Genomic DNA, 14,643 nt, shown 5'->3' with positions numbered 1-14,643 from the left:
TTCTGAAGCCAGTGGTATTATTTAATTCTTTTCATTAAAGCAAAAGGGCTCACTTGTTTGTTTTCAGAGACTCCAAAAGGCTGATGAGGAGTGAGGGTCCCCCAGTCTCTGAGCAACTAAAGGCATCTTTGAAGAGGAAGAGGTACAAACCATGTCCCTTGGCCTTCTATAGGGAGGCTGCAGGGCACAGAGGGACCCAGTGGTGAAAGGGCCTCAGTATGCTGGGGGAGGAGACTAAAGGCTGCTCCGAGGAAGGGATATCTCAGAATGGCTCAGGTGGATGACAGGGGAATGGCTTCCAGTACAGAGGGACAGAGTGATCAAAGATGTCAATATACTGGGGCGCCTGGGTGGCTCAGTGGGTTAAAGCCTCTGCCTTTGGCTCAGGTCATGATCTCAGGGTCCTGGGATAGAGCCCCATTTCAGGCTCTCTGCTCAGCAGGGAGCCTGCTTCCTCCTCTCTCTCTCTGCCTGCCTCTCTGCCTACTTGTGATCTTTGTCTGTCAAATAAATAAATAAAATCTTTAAAAAAAAAAAAGATGTCAATATACCATACCCCAAAATTCCGTGTGCAAAGACTTCTCTTAAAAAGCTTGAATGATTTAGAATAGCAAAAATTTTAAAACAAACAATGGTCAACATTTAGAGGATTAATTAAATAAACTATGATATACCCATGTTCCAGATTGTGGTACGGCCAAATGTTCTGATTAGCATTTGATGATCTAAGGGAAAGGTTCAGTGAAAAACAAAGAAGAGGAAGCAAAAGTAAATACAGTGTAACCCCAAACTGTGTATGTGTGTATGTGTGTGTGTTGTAATTTTACTTTAAGAAGAAGCAGTGGAGGGACACCTGGGTGGCTCAGGTAAGCGTCTGTTTTCGGCTCAGATCATGATCCTGGGATGGAGCCCCATGTCTGACTCCTTGCTCAGCGGGGGAGTCTGCTTCTCCCTCTCTTTCTGCCTCTCCCCCTGCTTGTGCACTCTCTCTCTCTCTAAATACTTTTTCAATTTTTTTTTAAAGATTTTATCTATTTGTCAGAGGGAGAAAGAACGCAAGAACCAGAGGGAGCGGAATGCTCCCGGCTGAGCAAGGAACCCAGTGAAGGACTCGAACCTGGACCCAGTAAATAAAATCTTTAAAAGAAGAAGCAACGGAATGCTGACCGTAAACATCAGTGCTGGAGAGACAGGCGGCGTGACTGACTAGAGGAGATACACATGTGGACGTGTAGGCATTAGTGATGGCTAGTTCTGGAGCTGGTGTTAGATTAATTATATTGTATATTAAACAGATAAATGCTATATGTATATGTTCATCTGTACCTGCATAGAAAGAAATTGGGAGAATTTACCAAAATTTTTATAGTGACTGTCTGCTGGGTTAGAGTATATGTGACTTTTGTTTTCTTCTTTACACTTTTCTGTATTTCACAAAATTTTTAAATTGGGAAACATGTTTTTCAGTTATAATTAGAAAGCTTAAGGTCACTCTCATAAAGTGGGGAAGTACTGAGGTTTCCAAGAAAAGAATTAGTGTTCCATGGGGAATTTCCACCAAAAATTGGGAAACGCCTCTGGAAGGGAGTACGTGGAACTTCAGCAGCGGCCTTCTGAGAGCCCACTTCACTTGACCACGAGAGGGCGCCAGGAACCAGCGTAAAAGCGAAGCTAAACCGGCCCGCGCGCCGGGGCTTGGGTTTATGAGTCCCGCGAGGAACCCTGTCCTCCTCCTGCTCCCGGGGCTTCATCCAAATTCTTCACAAGGCTTGAGCGCAGGTATGAATCCTACAGGATTGGATGGTGTGTCTCAGGGCTGCCCCACCAAAGCCAGAGGCTCCGTTGAGTGTCAAAAGGGCACCCTTAAGTCTTCGTGAGTTTTCTGAGGAAATGGGTTTTGTCAGTGTACCCCATGTAGAGTAGGGTGTAGCTGGACCCTCACAACCGGCAAGGTTTCTAATCTCAACCGCTGTATTCACACTTCCAGGAAACATAATTTAGGGGAGAGGTGACATAGTCCTACAGTTGTATGTAACCCAAATACGGCAACAGGCAGTGTTCTCTGATTTTTCTTTTCTTTCTTTCTTTCTTTCTTTCTTTCTTTCTTTCTTTCTTTCTTTTCTTTCTTTCTTTCTTTTTTCTTTTTTACGATTTTATTTATTTATTTGACAGACAGAGATGCAAGTAGGCAGAGAGGCAGGCAGAGAGAGACGGGGAAGCAGGCTCCCTGCTGAGAGCTCCATCCCAGGATGCTGGGATCATGACCTGAGCTGCAGGCAGAGGCCTAACCCCCTGAGCCACCCAGGCGCCCCACTGTGATTTTATTTCTTAGTGAATATGCAGGTGCTTTTCAAGTGATTTGGTGTTTGGGGGCTTCTGGTAGCAAGCAGTGTAGTGTGGTGTAGAGGAAAAAATAAACTTTGGAACCAGAAACCTGTTGTTCAAATTCTACCATCTATCTGCAATTCACTAGCTGTGAGGCTGGGGCAAATTACTTCAACTCTCTGAGCCTCAGTGTCTTCATTTTTAAAATGGGGACTGTGAGAAGTAAACTCCTGGTCAAATGGGGCCTACCCAGAGGGCTCCAGGCATAGATCGCTTTCTTTGGCCAAAGTTGTGAGGAGGCTTGGGCCACCTCCAGGGGACATCCAGGGCAGGATCCTGGCCAGAGAAGGCTGCATCACACCCTGAGTCAGATACACCACAACACCTGGGCACATGGAATAACCAGACGAAGAATTCCCCTGGAAGGGTGACTCTCGGGGGGAATGGATACTAGAGCTAGGCGGGCCCCCTGGAGAACACGCCAGGGAAATTCAAAGCAAGTGGCTTCCCCTCTCCACAAGGGATTCCAGAGCTCATGTGTGCAGAGCTCATGGGTGGGCATTCTTTTATTTTCTAGTGTCACTAAAGAAATAACTGACATCCAACCCTGTGTAAGTTTAAGTACAGTGTGATGATTTGATACACGTGCATACGGCAAATGTTTACCACAATCAGGTTAGTCAACACATCCTTTATCTCATATAATTTCCATGCTGCCGTTGTTATGGTGAGGACATTACAGCTCTCCAAGTACACGGCACAGTATTGTTAGCTATAAATTCGTGATAGCCATTCATTTTTTAAAATGTGCTTCTTCGGGATTGGACTCCAGGCAGGTTTGGGGTCTCCTCTTGCAGTGGGAGTCACCCCCTCCTTTTGAGGGAAGAGAATCGGACCTGGTTTGGTCTGCATTTTAGGGTCTTGATCCAAAGATGGCAGAACCTGGTTTGTCCTGGGAAGAGGTTGTAGGCAACCAAAAGGGTAAAATGGCTCAAGAAGTCAGCTGTAAACTACTCTAGAAACGTAAATATCATTCAGTTAAAAATTTTTTTTTGTTTTACACATTCTCAGTAGGCTGCAGCTGGGGAACACGGTGGCATGGATGAAAGGACGTGGCCCCCACAGGGCCAGAGCGACACTGCCACAGGTCACCGAAGTACGCACACGTCCTCTTAGCTTGCTGACTCCTTCACTGACCCGGGAAGGGCCCTGTTACCTTTTCCAACTGATATACATTGAGACAGGGTCAGCTTTTTCATTTTTTCTGGGCTTTTCATAGTAGTGTATGTTGTCACACTCGCCTGCTCCCCTCCCCCCCACCCCGTTTTGTGCAACATGGTCTGTCGGCGATGGCAGGGCATGGAGGAAGGAGAGTATGAAGAGTCCGGTCTGCCTGCACCCCTCCAAACTCCTCCACTGATAGCCCAATGCCTGATGTGGTAGATTCAGAAGGTGGAGCCTTTGGGATCGTGAGGGGGAAGCCCTCGTGAATGGGATTCATGCCCTTACAAAAGAGACCTCAGAGGGCTTCCTCTCTCCTTCTCTGGTGGGGAGACAGCCACTTGGGAGCCCGGAAGCAGGCCTGAACCCGCCCACTTGGGCTGCCTGATGTTGGCCTTCCCGCCTCACGGATTTCTGTTGTTCATCGGCCACCCCAGGCTCTGGTTAATTTCACTGCAGCAGCCGGAACGGACTAGGACAAGTTGTGAAAGTGCCCGGGGAACAAGGTAGGGTGGAGAGGCATTTGGGTTTGCGAAGTCACACACAACCTCATCTAATTTTTTTTTTTAAAGATTATTTATTTGACAGACAGAGACCACAAGTAGGCAGAGAGGCAGGCAGAGAGAGAGGAGGAAGCAGGCTTCCCGCTGAGCAGACAGCCCGATGCAGGGCTCGATCCCAGGACCCTGAGATCATGACCTGAGCCGAAGGCAGAGGCTTAACCCACTGAGCCACTCAGGCGCCCCTCATCTAATTTTGTAAGTAAAAGGAAGGCAGAGCCTATCCTTGAGGAAGGAAGCTCGTGGATGCCTGGTTAGTTAGAACTGCTCCTGGCTGGATGCCGGAGCCGAGTCAGGAGAGCTCTGAGGCTGTTGCTGCTGGGAAAGGGAGCTCCGCAGCCCCACTTCACGGGGCGGCTCCAACATGGGGGGCGATTCACAGAGACTAGCATCTGGACGGTGTCTCTGGGGGCTCTGGGTGCCCACCCTCCACTCCCACGATGCTGGCCTGTAGGAGGCCTTCGAGAACATGAGGACCTAGGCTGAGCCGAGACGTGACCAAGCCAAGGCCACACAGTCAGGAAAGAGGCCATCTCCCCGGCCTCCCCCGCTCTGCCCCCAGCGGGGGGGCTGCCCCCACACTGAGTTGCAAGCCAGCTGCCAGAGGCCTCCTAGCCTCCCGAGCCGTTGCGGGCGGTTTGCTTTACCTCCTGACCTCACAGAACCAAACCATAACATTTACAGCCGCTCTGCATTTATATCCTGCAGTCTTTGTCTTTTCTCGACATGCCCTTCTCCTCTTTTATTTTCCTGAACATTTCCTGTGAGATTCTGCCAAAGACCTGCTTGTTTCAGCTGCTTTGATTTTCTTTTAAGGAAAGCAAAATTTATGGAAATCAAACTGGTTTTGACACAGGAGCCGTAACAAATAGCAATTCCCATTCCTAAGTGCGTATAAATCACGGGCTCTGACACTCTGCCTTTGACCTGAACCAGAGCAGCTGTCACTCGAGAGGCTGCAGGTGGGGGCCTCACTCGCCAGCCTGCCCTGCTTCCTGGAGAAGCCCCGTGGGTTCCCGCCGAGGGGCAGCAGAGCGACAGAGCGGAGGCTGGGGGGGGCCCTTTGGGAATTTCTCTGGGAATTTTCACTTCTTCTGAGCTCTGTCTAAATGTTCCTTTGGCCCTGATGCTTAGTGTGGAACTAAGAGGATCAGCCTGAGATTTTCAGGGAACCCCTAATCCCTGCCAGGGGACGTGGAGATGGCAGCATCTGGGCCAAAACTGCGGGTGAGGAGGGTTGCCCTGTTCTGCGGCTGACAGAGCTCCTAGGGTCTCCTGGGAGGCTCTGGGGGGCACATCGGGTGCCCTGTGCAAGACCTTGGCCTCCGAGGCCTGCCTTTGTGAGCTTTGGTGCCCTGACTAGGAGCAAAGAGAATGCCTTTGACACAGACGCATTTGTAAAGCTGTCCTCTCCCGGCCACCCTCTGCTACCATGGCCATCTCTAATCCCCAAATAATGCAGATGCAGCTCCAGGGTAAATGCTGTCAAAGGGACATCTCCTTTCTCATTTTGGTTGCTGGTATCCTAACTGAGTAATGCCACGATTCTTAAGGAGCCAGCAGCCTTGGCAGATCTGAAAATCTACCAAAAGCCATTTTCCAGGGAGATCTCACATTCTCGTTTTTTAAAATTTATTTTGTTTAAATCCAATTCATTAACATGTAGTGTATTTTTCAGAGGTGGAGTTCAGTGATTCATAGATGTATAGAACACCCAGTGCTCATGCCGTCACATGCCCTCCTTAATGCCCACCACCCAGGGGCACCTGGGTGGCTCAGTCAGTTAAGTGTCTGACTTTGGCTCGGGTCATGACCCCAGGGTCCTGGGATCGAGCCCCACTTCGGGCTCCCTGCTCGGCAGGAAGCCTGCTTCTCCCTCTCCTACTCCCCCTGCTGTGTTCCCTCTCTGTGTCTCTCTCTGTCAAATAATAAATAAAATCTTAAAAAACAATGCCCATCACTCAGTTATCCCATCCCCCCACCTGCTTCCCCTCCAGCAACCCTGTTTGTTTCCTGGAGTTAAGAGTTTCTTATGGTTTATCTCCCTCTCTGATTTCATCTTATTTTATTTTTCCCTCCCTTCCCCTATGATCCTCTGTTTTGTTTTTTTGTGTGTGTTTTTTTTTTAAGATTTTATTTATTTCTTTGACAGAGAGAGAGAGATGACAAGTAGGCAGAGAGGCAGGCAGAGAGAGGGGGGAAGCAGTCTCCCCACTGATCAGAGAGGCCGATATGGGACTCGATCCCAGGACCCTGAAATCATGACCTGAGCCAAAGACAGAGGCTTAACCCACTGAGCCAACCGGCCACCCTGTCTCTGTTTTGTTTCTTAAACTCTACATGAGACTTCATATTCTCACTTTCCTCAAAACTGCTCTGGCTTTTTAGGAGACCTAGAAACAGTGACCCCATTGCCAAATAAGGCCTCAATTTAGGGGAGAGTTAACCTTGGTGAGTTGGCTTGAACAAAGGTCTACGGAGGGCCTGCCATGGAAGGGCCCTGTGTTGTGTTGGGTATTGAAGTTTATGGACAGTTCTGGCCTAGAAAAGAGGTAAAAGACACCTGTTTAGAGTGTTACGAGTGCCAGCTGCTCTACTAGGCCCTACACACATATTCCCACACTGAACCCTAGAAATGTAGTCATTATGGAGAAAAGGAGTGTCAGCTACTGGTTGGGACGTTGTAGCCCAGAAAGGTGAAGTAACTTGCCCAACACTCTGAAGTTACTACACATTTTTTTGTGCATCCATTTATCACATCAAAATTGTATGGAAATTCTACTGAGGGCCAGAAATTCGACACATGAGCTTATCAAGATGAATCAGCGATGGCCTTGCCCTCACGGTGTTTGTCATCTAGCGATGGAGACAACTAAGTAGACAATCACAACAGAGCTTTGCAAATACCGAGACCAGTAGGTGGATAGATGTGTAGGGGAGGTGGGTGTTGTGCGGACGTATGATAAGCCAGTCTTGGGATCCAACCAGGCCAGCCCAACCCCAAATCCTGTACTCCCTCAGTGCAGAGAGAGACAGAGACAGAGGCTTCTGCTTTTCCATCTTGTTCCACGCCCTATTTGTGACCCTCTGGGGTCTGATGTCTGTATCTTCTCATCCCCTTTGTCTGTGGGAGGCAAGAGGGAGAGCATCACTCATGGAAAATATCTCAGTGTTAGGTAGTTAGCCAGAACTTGATGATCTAGATGGCTTTCCTCATCGCCACCTGTCACCCTGTCCCTACAACCTGTTCTTCATCCCGAAATCTCTGCTTTCCTAACACCTCAGTCCACGAAGCGTGGGAAATTAGAAAGGGCCACGTTCTCTCAGCTGCTCCCCACTCACTCTCCACCTCCCACATCAACTGATAGAGTTCCACTTTCAAATCCCACCCCTTGGGGTGCCTGGGTGGCTCAGTGGGTTAAAGCCTCTGCCTTTGACTCAGGTCATGATCTCAGGGTCCTGGGATCGAGCCCTGTATCAGGCTGTCTGCTCAGGGGGGAGTCTGCACCCCCTCCACCTGCCTCTCTGCCTACTTGTAATCTCTGTCAAATAAATAAAATCTTAAAAAAAAAAAAATCCCACCTCTTGCTTGTCTCTTCTCATGGCTTCTGTGCCAAGGCCTGATGTTTGACCTCCTCCTCCCCATCTGGGCAGTTAGAACCAAGACCTGAGGGATGGCCCAGCATCCCCTTTCACCCAGCACAACCCCAGCCCCACACTGCCACCAGTCCCACTTTCTGAAGAAGCAGTTTAGGTCATGCCATTTTCAAGCTTCAATGCCTCTGCTGACTTTACACTGCACTTAGAATAGAATCCAGTTTTCTTGGCATGGCGCATCAGGTTCCTCATCGTCAAACCTCATCTCGTCTGTCCACCACCTGCCCCAGCCGCACAGAATCTCTCCCTAGAGCTGAAATGCTCTGCTCAGGACTTGAGCTGATTCCAGGTGCTTCACCCTCTGAGCCTGGGGTGAGACCATTCCCTACTTCTCAATCCAGGAAACTCCTAATCATCCCACAAAACCTAGTTCAAATAGCACCTCCTCTGTAGATGCATTTCTTTACTTCTCCAGAAGGTCTAGTTATGCCCTCCTCTGTGGTCCTCCAGCCCCGCATTTATGCCTTTATCTTAGCGCTTGTTATAATATATTGGAATCCTCCCTAGATACATTGTGTGTCTTCTGACTGGATGCTAGCTCTTCAGGGCCAAGGACTGTGTTTAATTTGTTCTCCCCAACATCTAACCACAGGTTCTATTACATACAAAGTGCCAATGAATGTTTCTGCTGTGTTACAGGATTTCCCATCAGTCCTTTTGTCTGTGTTTATTGCCAGAGGGCTTTGGTGCCCTGATATTCTCTCTTCAGTTAGGAAACAGGAAACAAAGATCCCCAGCAGAGAGGGAACCCTGGGGCTCTCTCCTTTATCCTTGGTCATAATTGTCCAACTTCAAAATAAATCCTGTAACACACCTAGTCACCAGGCTTATCATACTATCAAAGGGTGTTTGATGTTTTCAACTGAAGCAGGGGGAAAAAAAAAAAAGGAGTACTTGCAGAAGTAGCTCCCATGCACCATTTGAGTGGTGGACAAGCGGCCCCAGCCCGAGAGAGGGAACCAAGGGAAGGAAGTCTCAGGTTGCCTGTTTCTGAATGGCACCAGCTATTACTCAGGACCCAGAAGGTTCCTATGGCACAGAGGGTTGAGATGCATTTCAGTGGGATGATGTTCTGGAGGAAAACCCAGTTATACCAAGAGTGCCATTTATGGCTTAGAAACTATGCATTTTTAGATTTTATTTATTTGCTTGTTTATTATTTAAGTAATATCTACAAGCAATATGTGGCTCAACTCATGACCCCGAGATGAAGAGTTGCATGCCTTTTCCCCTGAGCCAGCCAGACATGCGGCCCACCACCAAGTATATTTAGATTTTCTTTTTGAGATTCTATTTATTTATTTGACAGAGAGAGAGACAGCAAGAGAGGGAACACAAGCAGGGGGAGTGGGAGAGGGAAAAGCAGGCTCCCCGCTGAGCAGGGAGCCCGATGTGGGGCTAGATCCCAGGACCCTGGGATCATGACCTGAGCCAAAGGCAGAAGCTTAACGACTGAGCCACCCAGGCGCCACTATTTTTAGACTTTATTTATTTGACAGACAGAGATCACAAGTAGGCAGAGAGGCAGGCAGAGAGAGAATGGAGGAAGCAGTCTCCCTGCTGAGCAGAGAGCCCGATCCCAGGATCCCAGGATCATTACCTGAGCTGAAGGCAGAGGCTTTAACCCACTGAGCCACCCAGGCACCGCTATTTTTAGATTTTTTTTTTTTAAAGATTTTATTTATTTATTTGAGAGAGAGACAGTGAGAGAGAGCATGAGCGAGGAGAAGGTCAGAGGGAGAAGCAGACTCCCAATGGAGCTGGGAGCCTGATGTGGGACTCGATCCCGGGACCCCGGAATCATGACCTGAACCGAAGGCCGTCGTCCAACCAACTGAGCCACCCAGGCGTCCCTATTTTTAGATTTTAAACAGCAGCTCACACCTGAGATACAGGTTGAGTCTATGCTGAGAACAATGAAACCAACAAGTGAGGGGGGAAAACATATTTTGACCGAGATCTAGATTGTTCTGCTAAAATACTTTGGCAGTGATAAGCATGGGTCTAAATGATTTGACTTCTCTAACAGTCTGGCTGAAAATCAAGGAGACAAAATGGGACGAAGCAGATGTTTTAAAAAATTCAAATTAGGAAAATGGAAAATGAATGAAATCCCACCTGGAATCAGCTCAAGTCCATTTAACATGATGCGATACAAATACATTACACATAAAATGCATCTGACGCTTCGTATTGAATTGTGTGAATCTGCATAAGATGGGCTTTCTGCGGTTGTCCCCACCATCAAGAAAGGGGGGGGAATTGTTATAAACCTCATTATTTTCCTAATTAAATAACCCTGGCTTCAAACAGTTCAATTTGCAGTTTAGGAAGGATTATTTGCCCATTGACACTGAATTGGAACAGGTGCTATTATGTTCCCAGCTTTTAAGCTGTTGGGATTTTTACATCTGGATGCCAGAGCTAATCAGAAGGCATTTTCTCTCTTTTCTATCTGTCTTCACGATCTGAAGCTGAGTTTAAAGCTTCCCGGGATATTTTGTAACTCATTAGTTTTTGGCATCCTCTACAGCCATTTTGGCCAGTATGATTCATTCATTCTTTGAGCACGATTAGCTGTGAAAACAGATCTTAGAACAGACTCCCTCCACCCGAGAAGGATTACTGAAGGTAGGAAATGCAGGTGATTAGCAGAGTTCGCCTTTGATACAGACATCCTGCTCTTCTGCTAACCCTTTGAACTAACTTTGATATGCAATAATTAAGAGGGATTCAACCCCTGGAGGAGAAGCCGTTGTGGCCCTGCCCCTTCTCTCTCTCTCTTGAATCCTTGTTTTGAACTATTGATCAAACAGATTTAAAGGGATTTGTTGAAGCCTGTGTGGGGTAAGGAGGAAGGAAATGAAGGGGGGTGGGGGAGAGAGATGAGGAGGCACATCTGGTATAAATAGTTCCAGAAGGAACCTGCTCATTTGGAGTTCACACACCTTACACAGACGAAGATTTGCTTCCCCTTCGAGAAAAGCAGTTCCAGACGATCTTGCGGGGTTTCTGTTTTGCTCTCTTGTGGGGTTGGAGCAGCCCAGTTTGAAGGGCGCGGAGAGGCGATTAGAGGATGGCGGTGGTGGTCTTGCTGGGGCTCAGCTGGTTGTGCGCCCCCCTGGGAGCTCTGGTTCTGGATTTCAACAACATCAAGAACTCTGCTGATGTGCACGGGGCTCGGAAGGTAAAGCACCCGTAAGGCAGCAGGGGGCAATTCACGGGGGTAAGGCTCACGGAGGGGCAGTTGGCAAAGGGATGGGACTCCCTAGAGGAAAAACATCAAATGGGAATGGCACAAACACCAACATTACAGGTACTCAACCTGTAGCTCAGCTTCTCAAGGATGTAGACCAACAATCTCACCATCTCTGAAACACACATCAGAAGGCATTTTTCTTCCATTGTCAAAAGGGCACAAGACAATGAAATCCTGAGTTTTAAAAGTAGGACGATTTTTTCGAATGCAACCTTTGCAGCACATAGGTTTCTTCATCGGAGATTTGATTTCCCCTTTGTGGGAGAAAACCAATTATATTGAAAAATTTTGGCGCCCCCAAAGGCCTTTCACCACATGCGAGGCGCCACTATGATGCGGCTTCCTCCACCTCCCACTTTGAATTCAAAGTCCTCTTCCACCTTGTTGGGTTCCCCAGCCCTGTGACAAGTTCTTCCTTACAGGGTTCACAGTGCCTGTCTGACAAGGACTGCAGTTCTAGAAAATTCTGCCTCAAACCTCAAGATGAGAAGCCATTCTGTGCTACTTGTCGTGGGTTACGAAGGAGGTGCCACCGTCACGCCGTGTGCTGCCCTGGGACGCTCTGCGTGAACGGTAAGCTATTGTAAACCCCTGCAGGATGGTGTCGCCCCAAGGAACAGTGGTTTTCGATTGAAGATAGCAGATGAGTCTCGTAGGCTAGAATATTCCAAGATGGGCACTCTCCGAAGGTCTCCTGGATTCATGCTTGAAGTCATTCATGCAGCTGCCTTTTCTTAATGCAATAAAATTTATTTCCTGGAGATAATTTTTGTCAACAACTTAGAGATAATGATTTTAAAGGAAGGGGCTCAAGAGGGGATCTTTCAAATTCTTTTGTTTTCACTTGGATTCCACTACTTAACTGCTTTCTTTGCCGTATGTGCACGTAAATATTTAGTGCATGTGTCCCAGAAATCGTGCAAGCTATATATAAACGGAAGGCAGAGGTACTGCCAAACTATGTAACAGTGTAATAATCAGCGTGTCTGTGGTCCTAATCCTTGAAGTTAATAACTCCAACCACACCTGGTTGTCCCTCAGATGTTTGCACGACAATGGAGGATGCAGCCCCAATACTGGAGAGGCAGATCGATGTGCAAGATGATGCGGACACGAAAGCAACGACTGAGCATCCAATTCAGGAAAACAAACCCCAAAGGAAGCCAAATATTAAGAAACCACAAGGCAGTAAGGGTAAGAGAAGCATTCTAGCACTTTTTTCTTTTTCTTTCTTTTTTTTTTTTCTTTAAGAGAAAAACATTTCCTGGGGCACTTGGGTGGCTCAGTCCATTAAGCATCTGCCTTCAGTCCATGGATCCTGGGATCAGAGCCACTGCTCAGCAGGAAGCCTGCTTCTCCTTCTCCCTTTGCCCCTCCTCTTGTTTGTGCTTGTGCTCTCTTAATAATAATAATTAATAATTAATAATAATTATAATAAATAAATAAATAAATAAATAAAATTCTTTTAAAAAAAAAGAAAAGAAAAACATTTTTCCCCCTCGGCTTTCAAGGATAGGCTGAACCTGACTTGATTCCTCCCCACTCCAGAGACACAGAGGGATCATGTCCTTCTAATCTCTCTCCATCCACGGCTTGGAAGATCATGTAGGGAGTAGCATAAGGCAGTCAGCCACTGAAGAGGCCAGGGGACTAGCCATGATCATGAACTGGTTGGCAGGAAAATCTTTAAGTGAATTTTGAACACATATGTTTTTATAGTCTGTAATTTAATAAATGGAGGTTTCCCTAAGTCCTGAGGATAAAAAATAAAAGAGAAATGAAAGTTGATGAATCAACTTTTTATTCTTAAAATACAAACTTCACTAAGATGAAGCTAATTCCTATCTTGGACATAAAATAACTGGAATATTTGAAGGCAGTGGATTGGCCAGTCTGTGTCTCCAAGGCTAAGCAGCCCCTTTATGAGTCATGGGCTGTGTCCATATAAATCCCATTTAATAAAACACTGATGGGGGTATTGATTTCATTCCTCAATACTGGAAATCTCATCTTTTTTTTTTTTTTAAAGATTTTATTTATTTATTTGACAGAGAGAGATCACAAGTAGAGAGGCAGGCAGAGAGAGAGGGGGAAGCAGGCTCCCTGCTGAGCAGAGAGAGCCCGATCCGGGGGCTCGATCCCAGGACCCTGAGACCATGACCTGACCCGAAGGCAGAGGCTTTAACCCACTGAGCCACCCAGGTGCCCCTGGAAATCTCATCTTTCTCTGAAAATGTTTGAACTTTATAAAACAAATTCTATTAGGTAGGGCTAAAATTCCCATGTCCTCTATTTTTGGCGTAAGAGCTAGCCCTGGGAGATCTGCGTCCTGCTTTTTTTTTTTTTTACTTTGTGGCTCTAGATCCTATACCTTCATCCCAGCTACAAGCCCCCCACATTCCACTTTGCCCCATTTATTGTGACAGCCCACACGAATCTTATTACAGGACAAGAGGGAGAAAGATGTCTTCGAACTTTTGACTGCGGAGCTGGACTTTGCTGTGCTCGTCATTTCTGGACTAAAATTTGCAAGCCAGTCCTCCTGGAGGGACAGGTGTGCTCTAGGAGAGGTCAGAAAGATACGGCTCAAGCTCCAGAAATCTTCCAGCGCTGTGAGTGTGGCCCTGGACTATTATGTCGAAATCAAGTGACTGGCAACCGACAGCATGCAAGGTTAAGAGTATGCCAAAAAATCTAAAAAGCTGTAAAGATTTCAAAATAAAGACAACTCCTTATTGTATTCAAACAAATCTCAGACATTAATTTAAAAATCTTTCGATAATATCTCTGTAAATCAAGTCTTGTGGCAACTGGGATAGACTGACCTAGAGCGCTGTGAGGTCTATTTCTGCAAAGTAATGTGACTCCTCAGAAAAGCTTAATTTGATCTACTGACTCAATTAGTTCAAATAAATCTTTACATAATTTCTGGTGAAATTCTGGTACGTGACAGTAGCTTGGGGGGAAAAAAGTGATGGTCTGTAGCTAGTTCTTATCTTACCAGTGAAAATTATCACAGTAAATTAAGGGAAAAAATTTTTCCTTAAAATCCCTCATTTATTTTCTTTCATTTCCCTCTTGTAAGGGAAATGCCCCTTCACTACAAAATAATTTGGTTAATAAAGAAATAAAATTCAAAAAGTAGTATTTTATGTGTATTATAGTCCTTTGCAAGTTATAAAGCATTTCCACGTATTTTGTTTTCAACAGCTTTAATCATTTGATAACTTTTTACATTTTATATAACTTTTAATTATATAAATTAATATCATTTATATTATATACATATGCTTTATATTTTAAATTACATATACTTATATAATTATGTGTAATTTATATATTATTAAATTATATTAATCTAGTTATATTAATTACACGGATTATATAATTTCAAAGCTAGGGTCTTCAAGGAGTGTTTTTACTTTCAATAGCTTTACTTAACCATTTTATAACTTTTTTTTTTTAAGATTTTTATATATTCATTTGAAAGGGAGGGAGACAGAGCACAGGCATGGTGAGAGGCAGTGGCAGAAGGAGAATGAGACTTCCTGCTGAGCTGGGAGCCTGCCCTGGGGCTGGATCCAGGACCTGGATATCTCACCTGAGCCGAAGGCAGATGCT

The 14,643-nt window shown here is 46.1% G+C and overlaps 1 protein-coding gene across 1 annotated transcript; it reads left to right on the top strand.

The window, feature by feature from the left end:
- Positions 1–10,839: 10,839 nt before the first annotated feature.
- Positions 10,840–13,764, top strand: DKK4 (dickkopf WNT signaling pathway inhibitor 4). Its single transcript, XM_032837963.1, has 4 exons — positions 10,840–10,950; positions 11,445–11,595; positions 12,064–12,216; positions 13,470–13,764. Exons 1-4 carry the CDS (start codon positions 10,840–10,842, stop codon positions 13,718–13,720), a joined length of 666 nt encoding a protein of 221 aa, XP_032693854.1. The 3' UTR covers positions 13,721–13,764.
- The last annotated feature ends 879 nt before the right edge of the window (positions 13,765–14,643 follow it).

This window comes from Lontra canadensis, unplaced genomic scaffold (assembly GCF_010015895.1).
Source record: "Lontra canadensis isolate GAN:19392208 unplaced genomic scaffold, GSC_riverotter_1.0 scaffold101, whole genome shotgun sequence".
Taxonomy (NCBI): domain Eukaryota; kingdom Metazoa; phylum Chordata; class Mammalia; order Carnivora; family Mustelidae; genus Lontra; species Lontra canadensis.
The sequence above is the reverse complement of the archived record's forward strand: the minus strand, read 5'-3'. Positions and strand labels throughout refer to the sequence as shown.

Excerpts from the sequence above, each read along its gene's own strand:
- DKK4 (XM_032837963.1), top strand. The coding sequence starts at position 10,840 with ATGGCGGTGGTGGTCTTGCTGGGGCTCAGCTGGTTGTGCGCCCCCCTG. Across the intron at positions 11,596-12,063 it reads TGGGACGCTCTGCGTGAACG|ATGTTTGCACGACAATGGAG; the intron begins GTAAGCTATTGT and ends GTTGTCCCTCAG. Across the intron at positions 12,217-13,469 it reads GAAACCACAAGGCAGTAAGG|GACAAGAGGGAGAAAGATGT; the intron begins GTAAGAGAAGCA and ends ATCTTATTACAG.